Source organism: Argiope bruennichi, chromosome 7 (assembly GCF_947563725.1).
Source record: "Argiope bruennichi chromosome 7, qqArgBrue1.1, whole genome shotgun sequence".
In the NCBI taxonomy this organism is placed as follows: Eukaryota; Metazoa; Arthropoda; class Arachnida; order Araneae; family Araneidae; genus Argiope; species Argiope bruennichi.
The window spans coordinates 29491213-29508874 of record NC_079157.1 but is presented as its reverse complement, the minus strand read 5'-3'; the positions used below and the strand labels follow the sequence as shown (position 1 = coordinate 29508874).

Genomic DNA, 17662 nt, shown 5'->3' with positions numbered 1-17662 from the left:
TGACTGAGTAAGTCAATAAATAACATCTTAAGGCCGGATATACACTAGGCAAGTTATAAGACGATCAGTTGGTAGCGCATGCGTAGAAAGACTTAAAAATGTTCGGTCAATGGCAAATAATTGTCCCAACGTGACAACAACATGCCGCTGTATTATATTGTTTTCTTTCTGTGCATGTGTGTAAAGAATTTGGCATTTTTTTTTTTTGTCTGAAAAACTGATCACTTATCATAGATTAAATCCGAAATTATTTGCTCTTCGTTCTTTCTGAAGCGAGTTTTTTCCTCCCATTTTATTACTTTTTTTTCTATAGTTTTCTGAATTTGACCTTTTCTTTTATTTTACCATGTTTCCTTTGGCAAATATCCCCCAATTTAATACACTGCACAATGGAAAAGAAAAATTGAGGGACGCCAAAACGCCAATTTATAGCCAAGCATGAAATGCCTGAATCTATCTTTTGAAATTATGGCAAACATAAATCAGTCCCTTTCTGTGCATGCGCTGCCTGTTTAACGTCTTATAATTGCCCGAGTGTAAACCCGTCAAAAAAACTGCATCATTGGAAAAAGCTATACAAAACGCTACACAGATGCATAATTCCGGTTTATTTGTATACTTCATTAAATTCCCAATTAATTATGACAAAAGGAAAATTAAAAAAATTGGCATATGCATAATTTTGTTTCAACAAGTGCGACTAAATTTCTTCTTTAATTTTTCTTCGATCCCGAGCAATGTTGCAAATAATCGTGCATATAAAATTTCTCTTTTGTATCAGTAAATGCGCCTGCAGATTCCCTATAGGAAGGAAAAGGGGGGGGGAATTGTTTATTTCACAACTGTAGTCAACAGTATGCGTCAGTAAGTATTTCCGAAATATTTCCGCGAGAAAACGTTATCTTGCATAATCAAAAACATGTTTTTTGTTTTTTTACATCCGTCAATAAATGTGCCTTTAAACTCATTGGTTCAGAAAATGCTTCATTGCTCACATTTCCATTTCATATGAACCCATAAAGGCAATTTCATATTTCTTCGCAAGAAATAAAGTTTTGCTTCACATCTTACAATTACGTGGATTTAATTTTGAATTAATATCTCCTTTCAATATTTCGACCAGAAAATACTTTATTACAAACACCACGAACATGTAGCTACTCTTTAGAATGGATCGGTAAATGGGACTTCAAATTTCCTTTTGCATGAAATGCTTTATTAGACAAAGAGGTTTCTGTTTCGTATGCGTCAGAAAATATTTCCATTAAAAGCATCCAATAGAATATGTTTTATTGCATTCATTTCAAACGTTCGTTTTCTCTTTTGTATGCGTCCCTAAATGTGTCTTTAAAAAGTTTCGTAGAGAAAATGCTTGACTACAAATCTCACATACATATGGTTTCTCTTCCGTATGCGTCCTTAAATGTATATTTAAACTTCTTCTTTGAGAAAACGCTTTATTGCATATCTCACAAATATATGGTTTCTCTTTCGTATGCGTCCTTAAATGTCTGTTTAAACATCCTCCTCGAGAAAACGCTTTACTGCATATCTCACAAATATATGGTTTCTCATTCGTATGCGTTCTTAAATGTCTCTTTAAACTTCCTCCTTGAGAAAACGCTTTATTGCATATCTCACAAATATATGGTTTCTCTTTCTTATGCGCCCGTAAATGGCTCGTTAAATTTCCTTTTTGAGAAAAAGTTTCACTGCAAATCTCACAAACATACGGTTTCTCTTTCGTATGCGTCCATAAATGTGTCACTAAATTTCCTCGTCGAGAAAACGTTTTACTGCATATCTCACAAATGTACGGTTTCTCTTTCGTATGCGTCCGTAAATGGCTCGTTAAATTTCCTTTTCGAGAAAAAGCTTCACTGCAAATCTCACAAACATACGGTTTCTCTTTCGTATGCAACTGTAAATGTGTCTCTAAATTTCCTCGTCGAGTAAACGTTTTACTGCATATCTCACAAACGTACGGTTTCTCTTTCGTATACGTCCGTAAATGGCTGTTTAAACTTCCTAATACAGAATATGTTTTATCGCACGGATCACAAGCATGTGGTTTATTTTTCATATGAAATAATGAATGTGTCTTAAAACTTTCTTGTTGAGAAAATATTTTATCGCAAACATCATTACAAGCATACAGATTATCTTTCGTATGCGTCCTTAAATGCATCTTTAAACTTCCTCGTAGACAGAACCCTTCATTGCACACATCACAAACAAATGGTTTTTCTTTAATATCCGTCAAGATTTGTGGCATCATATATTCCTGCGAAAAAAAGACTTCATTACACATTTTGCAGAATTCTTTCGTAAGCTTGCATATATTCCAAATTGAAGTGCATAGATTAGAAAATATTTTATATTGTATGATCCACAGATTGGCTTTTCTTTCACAGGCGCTAGAAAATGCCTTATTAAAGTGTGCTTCTTAGAAAATCTTTTGCAAAAAAAAAAAAAAAAGATCTGCGTGATTTTTATCTTGTTAAAACATAAAAAAAACTATTATTGGCAAAGGTATCTATTAGATATGCTGCTTGTGCATGATATATATTTTACAAGAATCGACAGAATATTTTAAAAATTTTTTTCAGAGGACTGACTACTTGCTTTTATTGCATTATATAATAGTCTTTTTTCTCAATCATTGAGTTTGATGAGATCTTAAGTTTTGTCGAAAAGTAGAGCGGTAACTGCATATATTTAACCTTAATCGTATTGGCTGACAAACAGGAATTGTTAAACTTCTATTCTTTATATATTTAATCTTGATGATTTATAAGCAATATTTTTGCTGTTTCCGTTTCTTCCATAACCTGAAAAAAGAAAATCTTATTAATCTTTACACCTGAAGTCAAATCTTCAAAAATAACAAAATTACAAGCCTAGAAACATTAAATAAACATATTTTAACAATGTATTACAATTTATTAAATTATGTATTATGTATATAACATACTATGCAATGTACTTTTTAACACGCAACGTATTATGCAAATAATTTTTTATAATGTGTATTATACATCTAACGTACAATGTTAGTTATAAATCTTTGTATAAATAAAAAAAAAAATCAATGGAATCTCACCTCAAGAAGGCAATGTCTCATAGCATAATTCTCTAAAAATTCACTTTAACCCTTTAAAGGGCCATTTTTTTTTCTAGTCAGATATAAAAAAATATTATGTTAAAATATTTTTAGGCTTGAAATTAGAATAAGAAAAGGGTTTCATTTAGCTTATTAGATAAATTTAATTTCATTAATTAATTAATTTGGTTAATTAATAATTAAGTAAAAAATCAAGACACATCATTTTGTGTGAGATAAAAAGCATCTAAATTTTCGTCTTTCTAAAAAAAATGTCAGAACTTATGCCAACCTACATAATTTCATTCAAATATTGATAAATTTGGTGGGAAGCATACTTCCCACGGTCCTAGAAAGGGTTAAATATGTTAAAATTAGATCATGCATTTCATTGAATTAATGTAAATGTTAAACTATTGAATTTTAAGTTAAAGTAAATAAACTTGTTGAAGAATTTTAAATTTTGTTGAGATATTACTGAAAAATAGCTGATTTCAATGTAGTTAAATACACACACACACAAACGCACGCACGCACGCGCGCAGAGAGAGAAAGAGAGAGATATAAATAAATAAAAAAAGAAACACTTGAAAGAAATTTTGTAGCTGTAGAAGAAATAATGCACCCTTTTACTAACATTCAGTTTCATTAGAAATAAATAAACTGCAGTACTTATATCTAATTACAATAAAAGAGAACGTGCATTTGTGTCTGGTGTGCCACAAGATAAATTGTTTGGTCAAGGGAAACAAAATATGGCACAAATATTGTTTGGCAGGTTAGAATGTGCACCAAGTAATGTTTTTTTAAATTTTAATTAATTGAATTTAAAATAAAATTTTAATATTTTTCCTGAAAATTCTCGACAATATTATTTTATTAAATTGATTTCTATAACACTTTAAAATAATAATATAAAAGTTTTCTTTTTTACGATACCAGTTTTTCTACCGTGCAATTCCCCCTCCCCCACTGAATACTGACAATTTTTTTTGGCAGTTTAGTGAAAATATTTTTTTAAGTCTAATTTTTAATAACACATTTTGTTGCAAAAATTTCAAATCTTTTTCATTGTTTCATCAACTATACAATACAGTGTTTTCATACTTGAAATACCAGGAAGAAAAATTTTGCTTTAATACTTGAGTAGCGTGCTTTAGATATAGCTAAGTGAAGTTACGGTTATCACAAATGTTAGAAAACAAATGGAGCCAATTTTAATAGCACTACAATTGCATGGAACTTAATACACAATGCTTCTGAAATACCGCGGCTGTAATGCCTGCAACAATTCGATACTTAAAAGTATTGTGTTAAGAAAATCATAAACATTAAGAAATGCATAAAATATTGAACTGGGACGAAACACAGTCAACATTCGCTACGAGCAAGAAGGTCACCAAAAGCGGCTATTTTGATATAATTTCTGACAGAATTCATTCGGATATTAGTGCAAGTGTCATTATTAAATTATAATTATCAACCAAAAGAAAATACTTGCAATATTCATCAATGATATGCGAAGTATAAAGGCAACCTAAAGTTCCCTCAATACTTTGCATACAATGAAATAAAAGTACATACAAAATCTACCGCTTTCTTATACTGTAATATTAGCCCACTAATTTAATCTCTTTCTTGCATATATGTGCCAGATCATTGCAATAAAAAAGGTAAAAGATTAATTAAATACTTACACCATAGTAAATGACAACTTTTTTTTCATGCTATATATTTAAAAACAATTGTTTCTATCATTTTTTATTCATTTAAAATTAAGCATAAATCTAAAAAAATCTCAGTTTTAAAGAAAATCCAATAGTTTATAATATCGCATTATATAAAATTTATTCATTATCATTTTTTAAGGAAATAAACACTTTTATACATTATTTGAATTTACATAATTATTATATTTTGTTTAATCGTGAAACTGTTTGAGATTTATTTACGATGTTAGTGCATCTCATATTTTTGATTAATAATAAAAATAAGTCTAAAAAAGTAATAAAAATTATTTATAATATGCATATATGTATAATTTAACGTGAATGTAAATACAAATATTGAACAGCATTTTATAAAAACCATTTTATTAAGTTCTAACCGCCTTTGGCAACCAACAAGTCCGACGGGATTAATGGTCACTAAAATCTTTAATTAAATATTTTAGACAACTTGGTCTTAAAAGCCAACATAAATATTTTTGAGCTTCAAATTTTGACAGCCAAATAACCGACTCCATTTTAGAAGGCTTACACCGCTCTGTAAATTGTATTATTCATTTCCCTAATTTTCTATCATCTCCCATCAAATTTGAATTTAAAGATGAAACGGAAATGATTACACTTCAATTAAAAGAAAAAAATGTCCTGAAACCAAACAAGTTATTAAAAATATGAATATAGCAAACAGAATAATTGTTCAGTATTGGTTATGTGTACTACACAATATTTTTTATAATTTATATAATATCTCAGAGGATTATTCAACAAATTTATTCAAGTTCAATATAAAATTTATTTTACTATAATAAGAAAGCTATATGAAGAACGAATTTTTTTCTTTCGAATTTAATTATTTTACAAAAATGAGCAACAAAAATGAACACATTTCATAAACTTTTCACCATTGCTATTTACGGCGATAAAGTTTCGCTGCAAACTGAAATGTTGAATAATAGCTGTTTGAATTTACAGCATATCTGTAAATTCAAGAAGTTTATTAAAAGCAAACTTTAAACAAATAATTACTCGTTAAGGAAAATAAACCATATCTTCATATTTCAATCTTTAAGAATGGAGGAAAAATCCAGGATAAAATATTTGTAGTAACAATAATATATATATATATATATATATATGTGTGTGTGTGTGTGTGTGTGGTAAATTAACTCCACGAGAGGGCGCTCTCCATTCTTCCGGTGATAGCCAGCAGTCGGAGGGCAGAGTTCAGAGTTCACTTGATGGAAGGAAAGAACGGACATTCGCCGAGGGTTCTGCCTTTACTTCTAAAGACTTTGAGGACTACTGCCAGGATGAAGGAATTCAACATATACAAATAACAACACAAGTGCCAAGAGCAAATGGCCAAATAGAAAGGATACATGGAACACTGGAATCCCAGTGCTTGCAAAACTGTCAATAGACGGTCTTGCCAAGTGGTTCAAGTTCGTACCAGACGTTCAGCGAATCATTAACAGCACTATTAGCAGATAAACCAAATTCACTCCCTTTGAGTTGATGACAGGTGTGAAGATGCGAAACAAAACGGACCTAAGAATCAAAGAAAACCTAGATCAAGAATTCTTGCACGCCCTGATTCAAGAAAAAGAAACAATTCGTGAGGAGGTCAAAGTAAATATCTTCAAAGTACAAGAAGAGAACCGACGGCAATATAATAAACGTCGTAGAATTGTCCCACTGTATAAAAGAAACGACTTGGTAGCAATTAAAAGAACCCAGCTAGGAGGAGGTCTGAAGCTAAGACCTAAGTTCCTTGGACTTTACAAAGTGGTCAAGATAAAGCCACATGATCTTTACGACGTAGCAAAAGTAGGACCTCATGAAGGGCCTGAGGCAACTTCCACTTCAGCTGATCACATGAAGCCCTGGACTGATGCAGTTGCAACTTGAGATCAATACATTTCCTTTTTTTCATCATCACCTTTTTTTTTTTTTTTTTAATTTCTATCATTTGTCTCCAATATGCTCTCTCTCTCTTTTCCCTCTTCATTTGTGTGTTTCAGAGTTCGGAGGACCTCACATGTCGATGGCCGAGCGATGTGGTAAATTAACTCCACGAGAGGGCACTCTGCATTCTTCCGGTGATAGCCAGCAGTCGTAGGGCAGAGTTCAGAGTTCACTAGACGGAAGGAGAGCGTCCGCCGAGAAGGGTGCGACCGGAAATCGAGAAGACACACACACACACACACACACACACACACACACACACACACACACACACACACACACACACACACACACACACACACACACACACACACACACACACACACACACACACACACACACACACACACACACACACACACACACACACACACACACACACACTTCTTTACAAGAGTGAACTATATTGAAAAATAAGCTTAAAATATTTTTTCATTCATTAAAAACGTATTAAAAATTTGAACATTGAAACTAATTACAATTATTAAGACAATGTAAAAATCATTTTTGTGCTGTAGTATTTTTTGGAAGTTATAGTGGAAAAATGACAAAATTTTGCTTAATGATGAGAACTGTTAATCCCAAAACTGTAATGCAATTATCTGATCCCGCATTCTCAGGAACGATTCTGATAAAGTCCGACTGTTTGAAGTATTTTTAGACAATGCAATTAAAGAAAAGCTAAGTGAACTATATTAAAATTTGAAATGGTTCTTTTAAAAAAATATCTTTATCTCTACTAATAGTAAAAATTAAGGTGTGTGTATTGGTGCTCTACAGGTTACAACATTTGAACTACAACTATCAAATTTGGCAATGTGTACATAGCAGCATTTTTTAGAAATTTTAATTAATTAAAAATTAAACAGAACTGCTCAAAAATAAATTTTACACTGTTTCAAAATAAAAAAAAGTTTTTAATGATCCATTTTAACAATTTATGTAAAATTTTCCTGAATTTTGGTAATTTTTCAAAAATATCGTTTTGCCTCATTCCCAACAGTAGATTTACATTATTGCACTGAAATTTAAATTGTTTCCATTGTTTCATCAAACCTTTACTCACTTGATTTCCTTCAATTATCAAAAGCTAAATAAGGATTATTTAATAACCTTGTGGTTTACAAGACGAATAAAGTTACACAACCGCAATATTTAGATGATAGACGAATAGCATCATTACGTTTTCAACAGCGCTATGAGATTGCGGGACTGGTCTCCAAAGAAAGGTTCATGTACAAAATGAAGAGAACATAAGTAAGACAATTAAAATAACACGATTTTAATGCCTGCCAATTTGGCGGAAACATGGACAAAATATATCTAAAGATTTAATTGGTATAAAAATACAATCAATATCATCAGTGAACTAGCTAGTCATCGAAAGCGATTAATGTTAAATAAAACGAACAATTTATAAGTAGTTCTTACTGTCCATTTTTTTATGTTTAATTTAACATAAAATTGATTCTTAAAAACACAATTTGAAGCAAAATTTCCGCAAATGAATAAAAAATTACAAGAAACAAAAGGCATAGCTAGAAGCTCACTTGAGCACAACTCCTATTCCTTTCTTATCTAATTTACATATGAAAAATCAAAATAACTTAATAACATCCATCAAATTATTGCTTGAGTTAATTGTAAACCTAACCAGTGGGCGTGATCTTTCCAAAACTTTTTAGTATGCTCTCCAGTCAAGATGGTATACCAGTGAATGTCTTGCATGCACAGGCGTACGATAGTTGCGAAATATTAAACTTTTGGCGTGATTTTAGCATTTTTATTGATTCTATCGTATCATCCTTGGCGATTAATTCCTGGCAAGCCGTTAATAGTATCCGAAAATCGAATCTGTGCTTTAGACACATTTTTCTCAACCGATTGAAACAAAGATTCGACAAAAAAAAAAAAAAAAAAAAAAAAAAAAATCACTTCTAATAAATAATCCCATACCCACGTTCATATATTTAAGTCATTGGGTTTTTGAATTATCGCGTTTACATGTTTCTGAAAGTAAGACCGACAGACAATCAACCCATTGTTGGATTAGGCTCAAATTTTGTCAGGTTTCACAATATAGATATCAATGTGTGTACCGAAGCTTATCTAACTCTTTCGTTTGGTAGCTATCATGATAACTTATATTCGAACAGCCGGACAGACGAACTTTCTCTGACCAAAATTTACTCAAAATTTAATAGAAATCAGAAAATTTGGTGTGAAGTCCGTATACCAAATTTTAACCGCTTAGCTCAAAGTGTTTTTGAATTATCTTTGTCGCAGACTGGCAGACAGACATTTTCCAAAAATGTGTTTTTCTAATTCAGGTAGATTTAAAACGTGGAGATTTGCCAAAATATCGAGCTCGAATTTTTTTTGGCGAATTATTATATTACTTTCTCGTATGAACGTACACGAGAAAGTAGATATGTCTAAAAATATGCGCCTTTAAAATAGCTCTGACTCAAACATAATATGAAACTTATTTTGCATTTCTATGAATTTTAATAGTATCAGGGACGTAGCGAAAGCCGGACAAAAGGGTTATAGATGCCACGAGCGCCATAAAGACAAAATGATTGCCTATTTATGCCTACGATTACTTAAAGTGCGTCTCAAAAATATATGGACATGCGATTTTTTGAAGTAACCGTTGAAAGAATAAAGCAATGATCACGAAAAAAATAATTAGCATATGGAATCATAAAATACGTCTATTACAATACAGAAATATTATACTTGTATCACAGATTGTGTGTAAAAAAATAAAATTCAAAATATGATGTCCCAAAAATATATATGGACAATGAAAAAAAATCGCTTTTATTTCTTCTGTACCAAAAAATTTGCATATTCTGCGGTCTATACATCTGACGTAACAATTTCGGAGTATAAAATCGCAGCTCGTTCTTCAATTCTCGAGTAGTTGAAAAATGCCTCGCAACGTTCCATTCTCTGCTGCTGATATAGCTAAAATTTGGCGTTCAAAAGCTCAAAATGTAAAAGTTTCTGATATTGCTAAACAAATGAAGCGTAGCAGATCAGGAATTTATGAAATTCTGTCGAAAGATGCAAATTCTATTGTAAAAAAGCATTCAGGAAGACTAAGAAAAGCATCCCAGCGACAAGACAGAGAGATTTTGCGCGCAGTTTCAACCCAGAAGATCTATTCGTGAAATTACGAGGACTTTAGCGTTTCCAATTTCAAGATCTACTGTTCATCGTCGCATACAGTCAAGCAAATTTCATAGATATCGCAGAATGCGTCGGACACCTATGCTGAAATTGCACCACAGAAAAGCACGCGTCCTTTGGGCTAAAAAGTACATGCATTGGACGGATGAATGGTTAAATGTTTTCTTCAGTGACGAAAAAAAAATTCAATTTAGATGGCCCTGATGGCTGGACATACTACTGGCATGATTTACGACGAGAACCTCGTGAGTTCTTTAGTCGACAACAAGGAGGGGGTTCTCTCATGGTGTGGGGCGCGTTCTGCTTCAACGGAACAACCGATATTGCTTTTCTTGATGGTCGACAGATCTCTGAAGATTATCAAAATGTCCTCAAAAGCAATCTACCTCCAACTGGAAATATCCTAGGAGCGAAAAACTGGAAATTCCAACAGGATAATGCGTCGATTCACACCGCGCACTCAACAACAGCTTTGTTTACTCAGAATCAAGTGACTGTTATAGACTGACCAGCTATTAGCCCAGACCTGAATCCCATGGAAAACCTTTGGGGAGTACTTGCACGGGATGTGTATGCTCATGGTCGCCAGTTCTCGACTATTCAGGAATTAAAGCAACAAGTAGAGCAGAGTTGGTTCTCTTTAGAGCTGCACTTTTTTTTTCTGCTTTATAATAATGCAGAGTTTTTAGTGAAAAAAAAAATTCTTAACATTTAATTTTAAATGTTTATTTTTTAAATTTTAATATTTATTTATTAATATTATTAATGTCATTATTATTTATTAATATTAAATTTTAATATTTTTCCAGCCTTTCTTAAAATTAAAGTTTCATTTAGATATACACATTTCTGAAATTGTCGATAGTGATATAGAAGCTCAGCATGACCAAATATTTGATTTTATATAAGCAGCAACAAATACGATTCAACATGGCTGGGATGGAAAGAATCAATTTCATCCCGCACTGACTCCTTCTATTCAGCAATTTTAATTGCAATCTAATAAAGCTGAGAACAAAAGCATTCCTATGGCTATTATCATATGACTGGCGAAACTGCCATGATATTAATGATAGGATAACGCCATGTTCTAAATGAGTTTTTAAAATCCTTTTTATAGAAAATAATAGCAGCGTTCACAAATGATAAGACTAAAAAGAAATTGTCTTATCGCCTCTTATTTCTAAAGGGTAGTAAAGGCATATTTTGAATGTTTAACGTTCCTAAAATTTAATGAAAACCTGTTTTTGAATATATAAGCAAAAATTCTTATTTAAAAAAGATTACAGAAGAAACGTCATGTATATTTTACGAAGGAATGAAAATGCTTTAACAAGTCCTAGTTTTTATAAATAACGTAAACAAATTCATTAAGTTAAAAAAAAAAAAAAGTCAGCTCTGTAATTAGAACCTAAACGAAAATAAGCCTAAGGGAGCACTTCTCCCAAAACTTTTTCGCATACTGCCAGAAAATGCCTAGCATGGCATCGCATTGACTAAGAATAATTACAAAATATTAGCCTTAGGAGTGAATAAACATTTTTACTGATTCCATCCTGTGATTGTTGGCAAGTGTTTTGAGATTAATCTCTGGCATACGCTTCAAAGTATCCGAAAAGCAAATTTGGGTTTTAGACACATTCTTCCCAATTGATTAAAACAAAAATCAGACTCAAAACTACACTTATAGTCACCAAATTTCATATATTTTAAGTCATTGCCTTTTTGAATTATCGCGATTGCATGTTTCTGTAAGTACAGACTGATATACGGTGAACCCCTTGTTGGATTTGGCTCAGAATTTGACAGATATTTATATTATAGATATTAAATCTGTGTACCAAATTTTATCTATCTAAGCCTCTTCTTTTTGGTAATTATCTCGCTAACTTATATTCGAACAGTCAGACAGACAAACAGACTTCCTCTAAATAAATATTGCTGAAAATTTGATTGAAATCTACAAATTTGGTGTGAAGATCATACACTAAATTTCATCCGTCTAGCTCGAAGTGGTTTTTTTTTTGTGTTATCTGTGTCACAGATAGACATTTTCCGAAAATGTGTCTTTCGAATTCAAGGAGGCTTCGAACGCGGAAATTCATTAAAATCTCGAATTTGAATTTTTTGTCGATAGCAATGTTTTCTCTAAACTTTGTATGAGACAATAAAAATCAAATTGAAGAGTTAAAAAAAAAAAAAGTCCTTTTTGAAGCCAGCGCGAGACAATATATTCCATTGCTTCAAAATGTAGCAACATTTATCAAATGAAGAATTTTATTCAATGAACTGCTTTAAATTTTTTTTAAACCAAAGAAAACATTTTTTTCTTCTTTTACTCACTTTTACTTACTTATTTTATTCAATGAACTGCTTTAAATTTTTTTTTAAACCAAAGAAAACATTTTTTTCTTCTTTTACTACGATTTTAAATGCTGCAAAATAATTGATTCAACGATTCGAAGAAGCAATCTTGTTTTGAATTTCATTATAATAAAAATCATTGGTATAAACTGTGTCCAAAACTAATTTCTCAAAAATTACTAAGTCTAAAAATAAAAAAAATAAATAAATAAAAAAATGCATTTAACCAAACAAAATTTTTATCATTTAAAAGCTATCCTTTTTTAACCTTTAAAGCGGTGTTTAAATCATTTTTGTGCGATAATATACTTAGATGTTCTGATAAAAAACGTTAAAATTCTATTTTTTAAATTAAACTTTGAATTAAAAGTTTGAGAAATCCGTCCTTTGTGTACTTCTAACGTCGAAAAGTAACTTCCCGAATTTCATGCTCCTAACTTCAATGAGGAGAACTTCGGAAAGAGAGAGGAAAAGGAACCATTAAGCGTTATCTTAATATGTACTGGAACCCTTGGAATACTTCTTCGAATTATTCTCTTTTGTTTGTTTTCTTTTTTTGATACATCCGGTAAGCAAGCCTTTACGACCATGATTTCGAATTATCATATTCAATTTGTGGGTAAACAAAACAAAATGAAAAGCTTTCTTCGTCTTCACGAGAAAATTAAGCACTTTTTAAGGATCTTTTCAAAACATTAAACACTTTTAAGGTACTTAAAAATGGTTTTCAAATTTGAGCAATTTTCATGACGCTAAGCACCCTGTTACATATATTACAGCAACAAATTTTCATGATTTAGATATTGGTAAAGAAAACTTGTTATTTTCAACATTCTCAAAGTATAACATCAAATAGTTCAATATTTCGATTGATCTTTCAGTAGCCACTGCAATCTCCAATCACATGGTCTAAAAAAAATCTTTTGAAAGTTTCTAGCCCAATGAAAATTTTAGATAGCACTCTCTTCTTTCTGGCAGATATTTGAACAAATAATATCAACTAAATAAATAGAAATCTATATTCCATGTGTATATTATTTCGCTAAGTCTAAATGAATTGCTAAAAGCATATAGTTCGTTAAAACTACTCACGTTAATGAAACGTGTTGAATTTTTTTTATTTAATAAAAAAAATTAATTTAAAGTGAGAAGAATATGCCAGTAAAATGATATCAAAGAAGAATCATTTGCAACACTAATATTTTCCAAAGTTATTCTCGAAAATAATACATTTTTGGCTAGACTGGAAACAGAAAAACACGCCAAATTGAATACCCATAAAACACTGACATTTAGCTTCATTGTGGATGTGAGAATTTCATTTGCCATAAATAAATAAATTCTTCAAAAGAATAAGTTGCAAAGAAAGGTTTTCCGCATTACATGGTTATATTTTTAACAGTTTTCACACATCCAGATGTAAGAAACATGTTTTCAACAATGTTAATAAAATTGTGATTTAATTTCGGCAGAACTGTGATACCAGATCATCAACGCTAAAATGACAAGAGAATAAGAAAAAGAATACTAATATAGTCAGCAGAAACTTGAAATTTCAGGACAGCTAAAAAAGATGCAACAAATTGCAGCTGAATTATAAAGAGAGCGACAATAGTTTGTTGGCAATATATACTCTGTTTTTATCATGAAAAATAAAAAGAAAGGCGTTGTTTCTATTTGAAATAACTTTAAATCAAAATTACTTTGACATTATGGCCTAAGTAGAATAAAACTTTCTCCACAAAGTCTGTAAAGTCAACAGGTTCGCTTGTAGTGGATGTACAGTGTAAAACAGTAAGCAGGCCTCAATAGCAAAAAATGACGTTTATTAGAAGACACGAATTTACAGACGACAAAATACAACCGAGACGTACACAAACAATACACAGCAGAATACTTAGAACAAACAGTAGCCCACTGACAGTAATTGGTAGTGAACAATAACTACAGCATACAAAGCGGCCAGACAGAATTCTGCAGAAGGAGGGAATCTACATAGATACACTCTACGGTCTCTCCAAATGCCTGCAATTTTCCACTGTCTCCTCGCTTTGGCTGTATCCAACTGTCGACTCACTACCATATGACTGGTTACTCAGCACACGACTCGACGCTGCTTCTATAATAAACTCCAAAATCAAGGGGGGTAGTTGAATTCACCAACTGCTTGAGCTCTAGCTGACTCGCTATGCGACTCTATACTAGACGACTGTCTTGGATTGCTAGCCTATTTCCGGAGCAGGTCAGAGAAGGTTCTCGAAAAATCAAGCATATCTCAGTTCCTATTGGTTCTATTACCAAAATTCTTGAAGATTCTAATATCCACTTTTGTCGCTAAGCCCGGTGGTCACTGATCCAGCATCCGATTAGCATCCAACAGAACTGATCATAATCCTATGATGGAACTAACCGTGTTGGGAAGCAACATTATAGATTCGTAACAACATACGCTTGAGCAAGCAATTGAAATTATCACTGATTTATTATTGGAAATAAAATATGCTGCAAATTATTCGTATTCTTATAAGATTTAAAAAATGCAAGTTTAACATTTATGAAAAATACGAAAATATATAGAAAAATTAAAATTGTATTTTTCTGACCTGTGTTGATGGCCTCCTTTATCATAGTCAAAACTGTTAACTTACTCAAGAAGAAGAGGCCAACTTCTGATAGTTCTACAATTTGAGTGTTAAAACAGTGAATTTCATTTAACTTTAATTTTAATATCTTTCAAATACAAAAACACAGATCTTCCACCTATTATAATTAGGTTATTTAATTCACTTTCCATTATAATATCTCAATTGACAAAAAAAATCAAATTTTACTGACTTTGCATGGATGGTGTTTTCAAAAATTTAATTATGGCAGCATTTCTGCTTTATTACAGGGTCTAACCCTTAGATTACTCTCCCCAATTTTATCTAGCTGCTCGATATGACTATATATATATATCACATAGCTTTTGAATAATACTTGTATTCTCATTTGTGATTATCAATATAAACTACAAGTTTATGAGTGTTTCCAACCATAATATATGCCACAATTTTGTAATAGATTAATGAAGTTGTCACTCAGTGAAAAATAAAACAAAAAGCAAATGCTATTAAATTCTATTCAATAATTCTTGAAAGGATTAGATAAAATAAATTCATGCTGATTAAACTATTTTAAGATAAGTGTATATCATTATTATTATTAAAGTTATTTTGACAAGAAATTGCAATATCTAATTAATAATCATTTTGAGTATATGAAACAGATTTAATCATTTTTAAACAAGAGGATTAATAGATACATAAGTGATTAAATTCTTAAATCAGAAAACAGATGATTTGAAACATTAATCTTATATAATTAAACTTCTAACATGAAATGAAAAAATAAGGAGAAAGCAAATTAAATATATTCAAATTAGTAGTGCCAAATTGTTTTCATTGCTCCTTATTGAAATAAGCAAATTTAATCCAAATTTGATGACTCGGTTAACACCAGTAAAATCTGCAGAATATCGGACAACTGATGACATCAATTTTTTGTAATATGGACTTACATATCCGGCAGAAATAGGAGAGGGAAGGAGGAGAGGGTATTATAATAAAACTGAATTTTAAGTTTCTTTTATTTTTATATTTTGGAATTCTACTTGAAACTATTTTTGTATTTTATAATTTAATTTTAGAACAGTAAATTTAGATTTCAAACTAAACAATTTCTTCAGTTACTTTTTAATGCAATCAAATTTATGGAAAAAACTTTTTAAAATCATTAGAGAGTTTAAGACTTTCACATGAATCTTTCTCCTATGAATACTTATTCATTTATATTTTAAAAGAACTATAGTTAGTTTAATTTGAGAAATTGAAAAACACAAAAGTTTTAGTTTATTTTATAGGGAAAAAAAATAACTTTATTTTAAAGAGGTATTTATTTATCCTGACAAAAACAACAATACAATAATGAATACTTTGGAGAAAATTTTCATTTCATTTTATTTCAATTCATATAGTGTCAATTTAATTCATTAAATCAGCATAATATATTGTTTAGTAATCAAGTTTAATAATAAATCAAAAAAAATTTTCACCTGTTTTAGCTGTTATTTTATTTTGTCGTAAAATTTAAAAAATAAGGCAGAGATTTGATTTCAATATAAATTTGTGCAATACATTTCATTTGTGATTATGCTATTGAATCTTCATTTTCTGTTATTCTTTGTTTGATTGATCATATACTTTTTCCAACAACACAGTGTTGTTCCAATTAGACAGTTTTCAAGGGCCATTAGATTGAGAGCATATCAATTAAAAAACTTGAAATTTTCTTAGTTGCTAAATACATAAGTTTGGAAAACGTACAACTTCTATGAAATATAAAACAATAGAATAATATTAACTCTTGAAGTATGATTTGTAGGGTCTCTGTATGTCTCATGACTTCCACTTGGTTATTAGAACATTTATAAACACCAAACATCTCTTCAAAAGTACTATTTAAAAATGTAGATGTTTAAGGGTCAGGAGTGATAATAGATTTTTAAAAATGTATTTTCACTAAGATAATGAAGTAAATTTTTAGCTTAAAAATCTCCCACACAATACAAACATTTAATTATTACAAGTATTTATTTAATATAATTAAATTCACTATTTACTTAATATAATTAAACACTTAATTACCTTGACTGACATAAAAATTATTCCTTGTGTACTATTTTGAAAGTAACTGGAGAAAAATTTTGCATGCCTCTCCCTCCTCATTAAATTTCAATCGCCTCCCAAGTAATAAGTGCAGTATTACTTTTTTTATTAGAAACATTCTCAAAGAGAAAAAGAATAATCAATGAATAGAAAACTTACGATTATTTCAATACTGAGAAATGAAGTTGAAAATCGTGGTTTTGCTTGGAATATATCCAGCTTTCTAACAAATCATAGCCAGTGTAAATAAGTATAAAAGATGGCAAGCATTATTGACAGACAATAACTTAGGGAAAAATAATAGTGACGCAATGATCATTCCAGAATGACTCCGAGGGTACGGATCCTCGAATAACAGTGGAGAGCATAGTAGTCTGTAACCAGGATGAAAGCAACTGTAGAAAAGCTTGAAGAAATCGACGAATTTGGCCATAAAACACTTCAAAATATATAAATAACTCTCATCAGTAATTGTTAGCCAAGTAAGAGTATATTTTTGTAGATAATTCGAAAAAAAAAAAAGGGCTAGAAATTACGAATTTCAATAATAATTTTGAATTTCCATTAATATTTTTTTGCTTTTTTTTGTTTCATTTGTG

The 17662-nt window shown here is 30.7% G+C and overlaps 1 protein-coding gene across 1 annotated transcript; it reads right to left on the bottom strand.

Moving 5' to 3' along the window:
• Nucleotides 1-259: 259 nt before the first annotated feature.
• On the bottom strand, nt 260-17529 carry LOC129974844 (gastrula zinc finger protein XlCGF7.1-like). Its single transcript, XM_056087610.1, has 2 exons — nt 17223-17529; nt 260-2831 (listed from the first exon to the last, which is right to left on the bottom strand). Exon 2 carries the CDS (start codon nt 2309-2311, stop codon nt 1304-1306), a length of 1008 nt encoding a protein of 335 aa, XP_055943585.1. The 5' UTR covers nt 2312-2831; nt 17223-17529; the 3' UTR covers nt 260-1303.
• Between the last annotated feature and the right edge of the window lie 133 nt (nt 17530-17662).

Coding starts and splice junctions, on each gene's coding strand:
- LOC129974844 (XM_056087610.1), bottom strand. CDS start 2,311: ATGTGTAATGAAGTCTTTTTTTCGCAGGAATATATGATGCCACAAATC.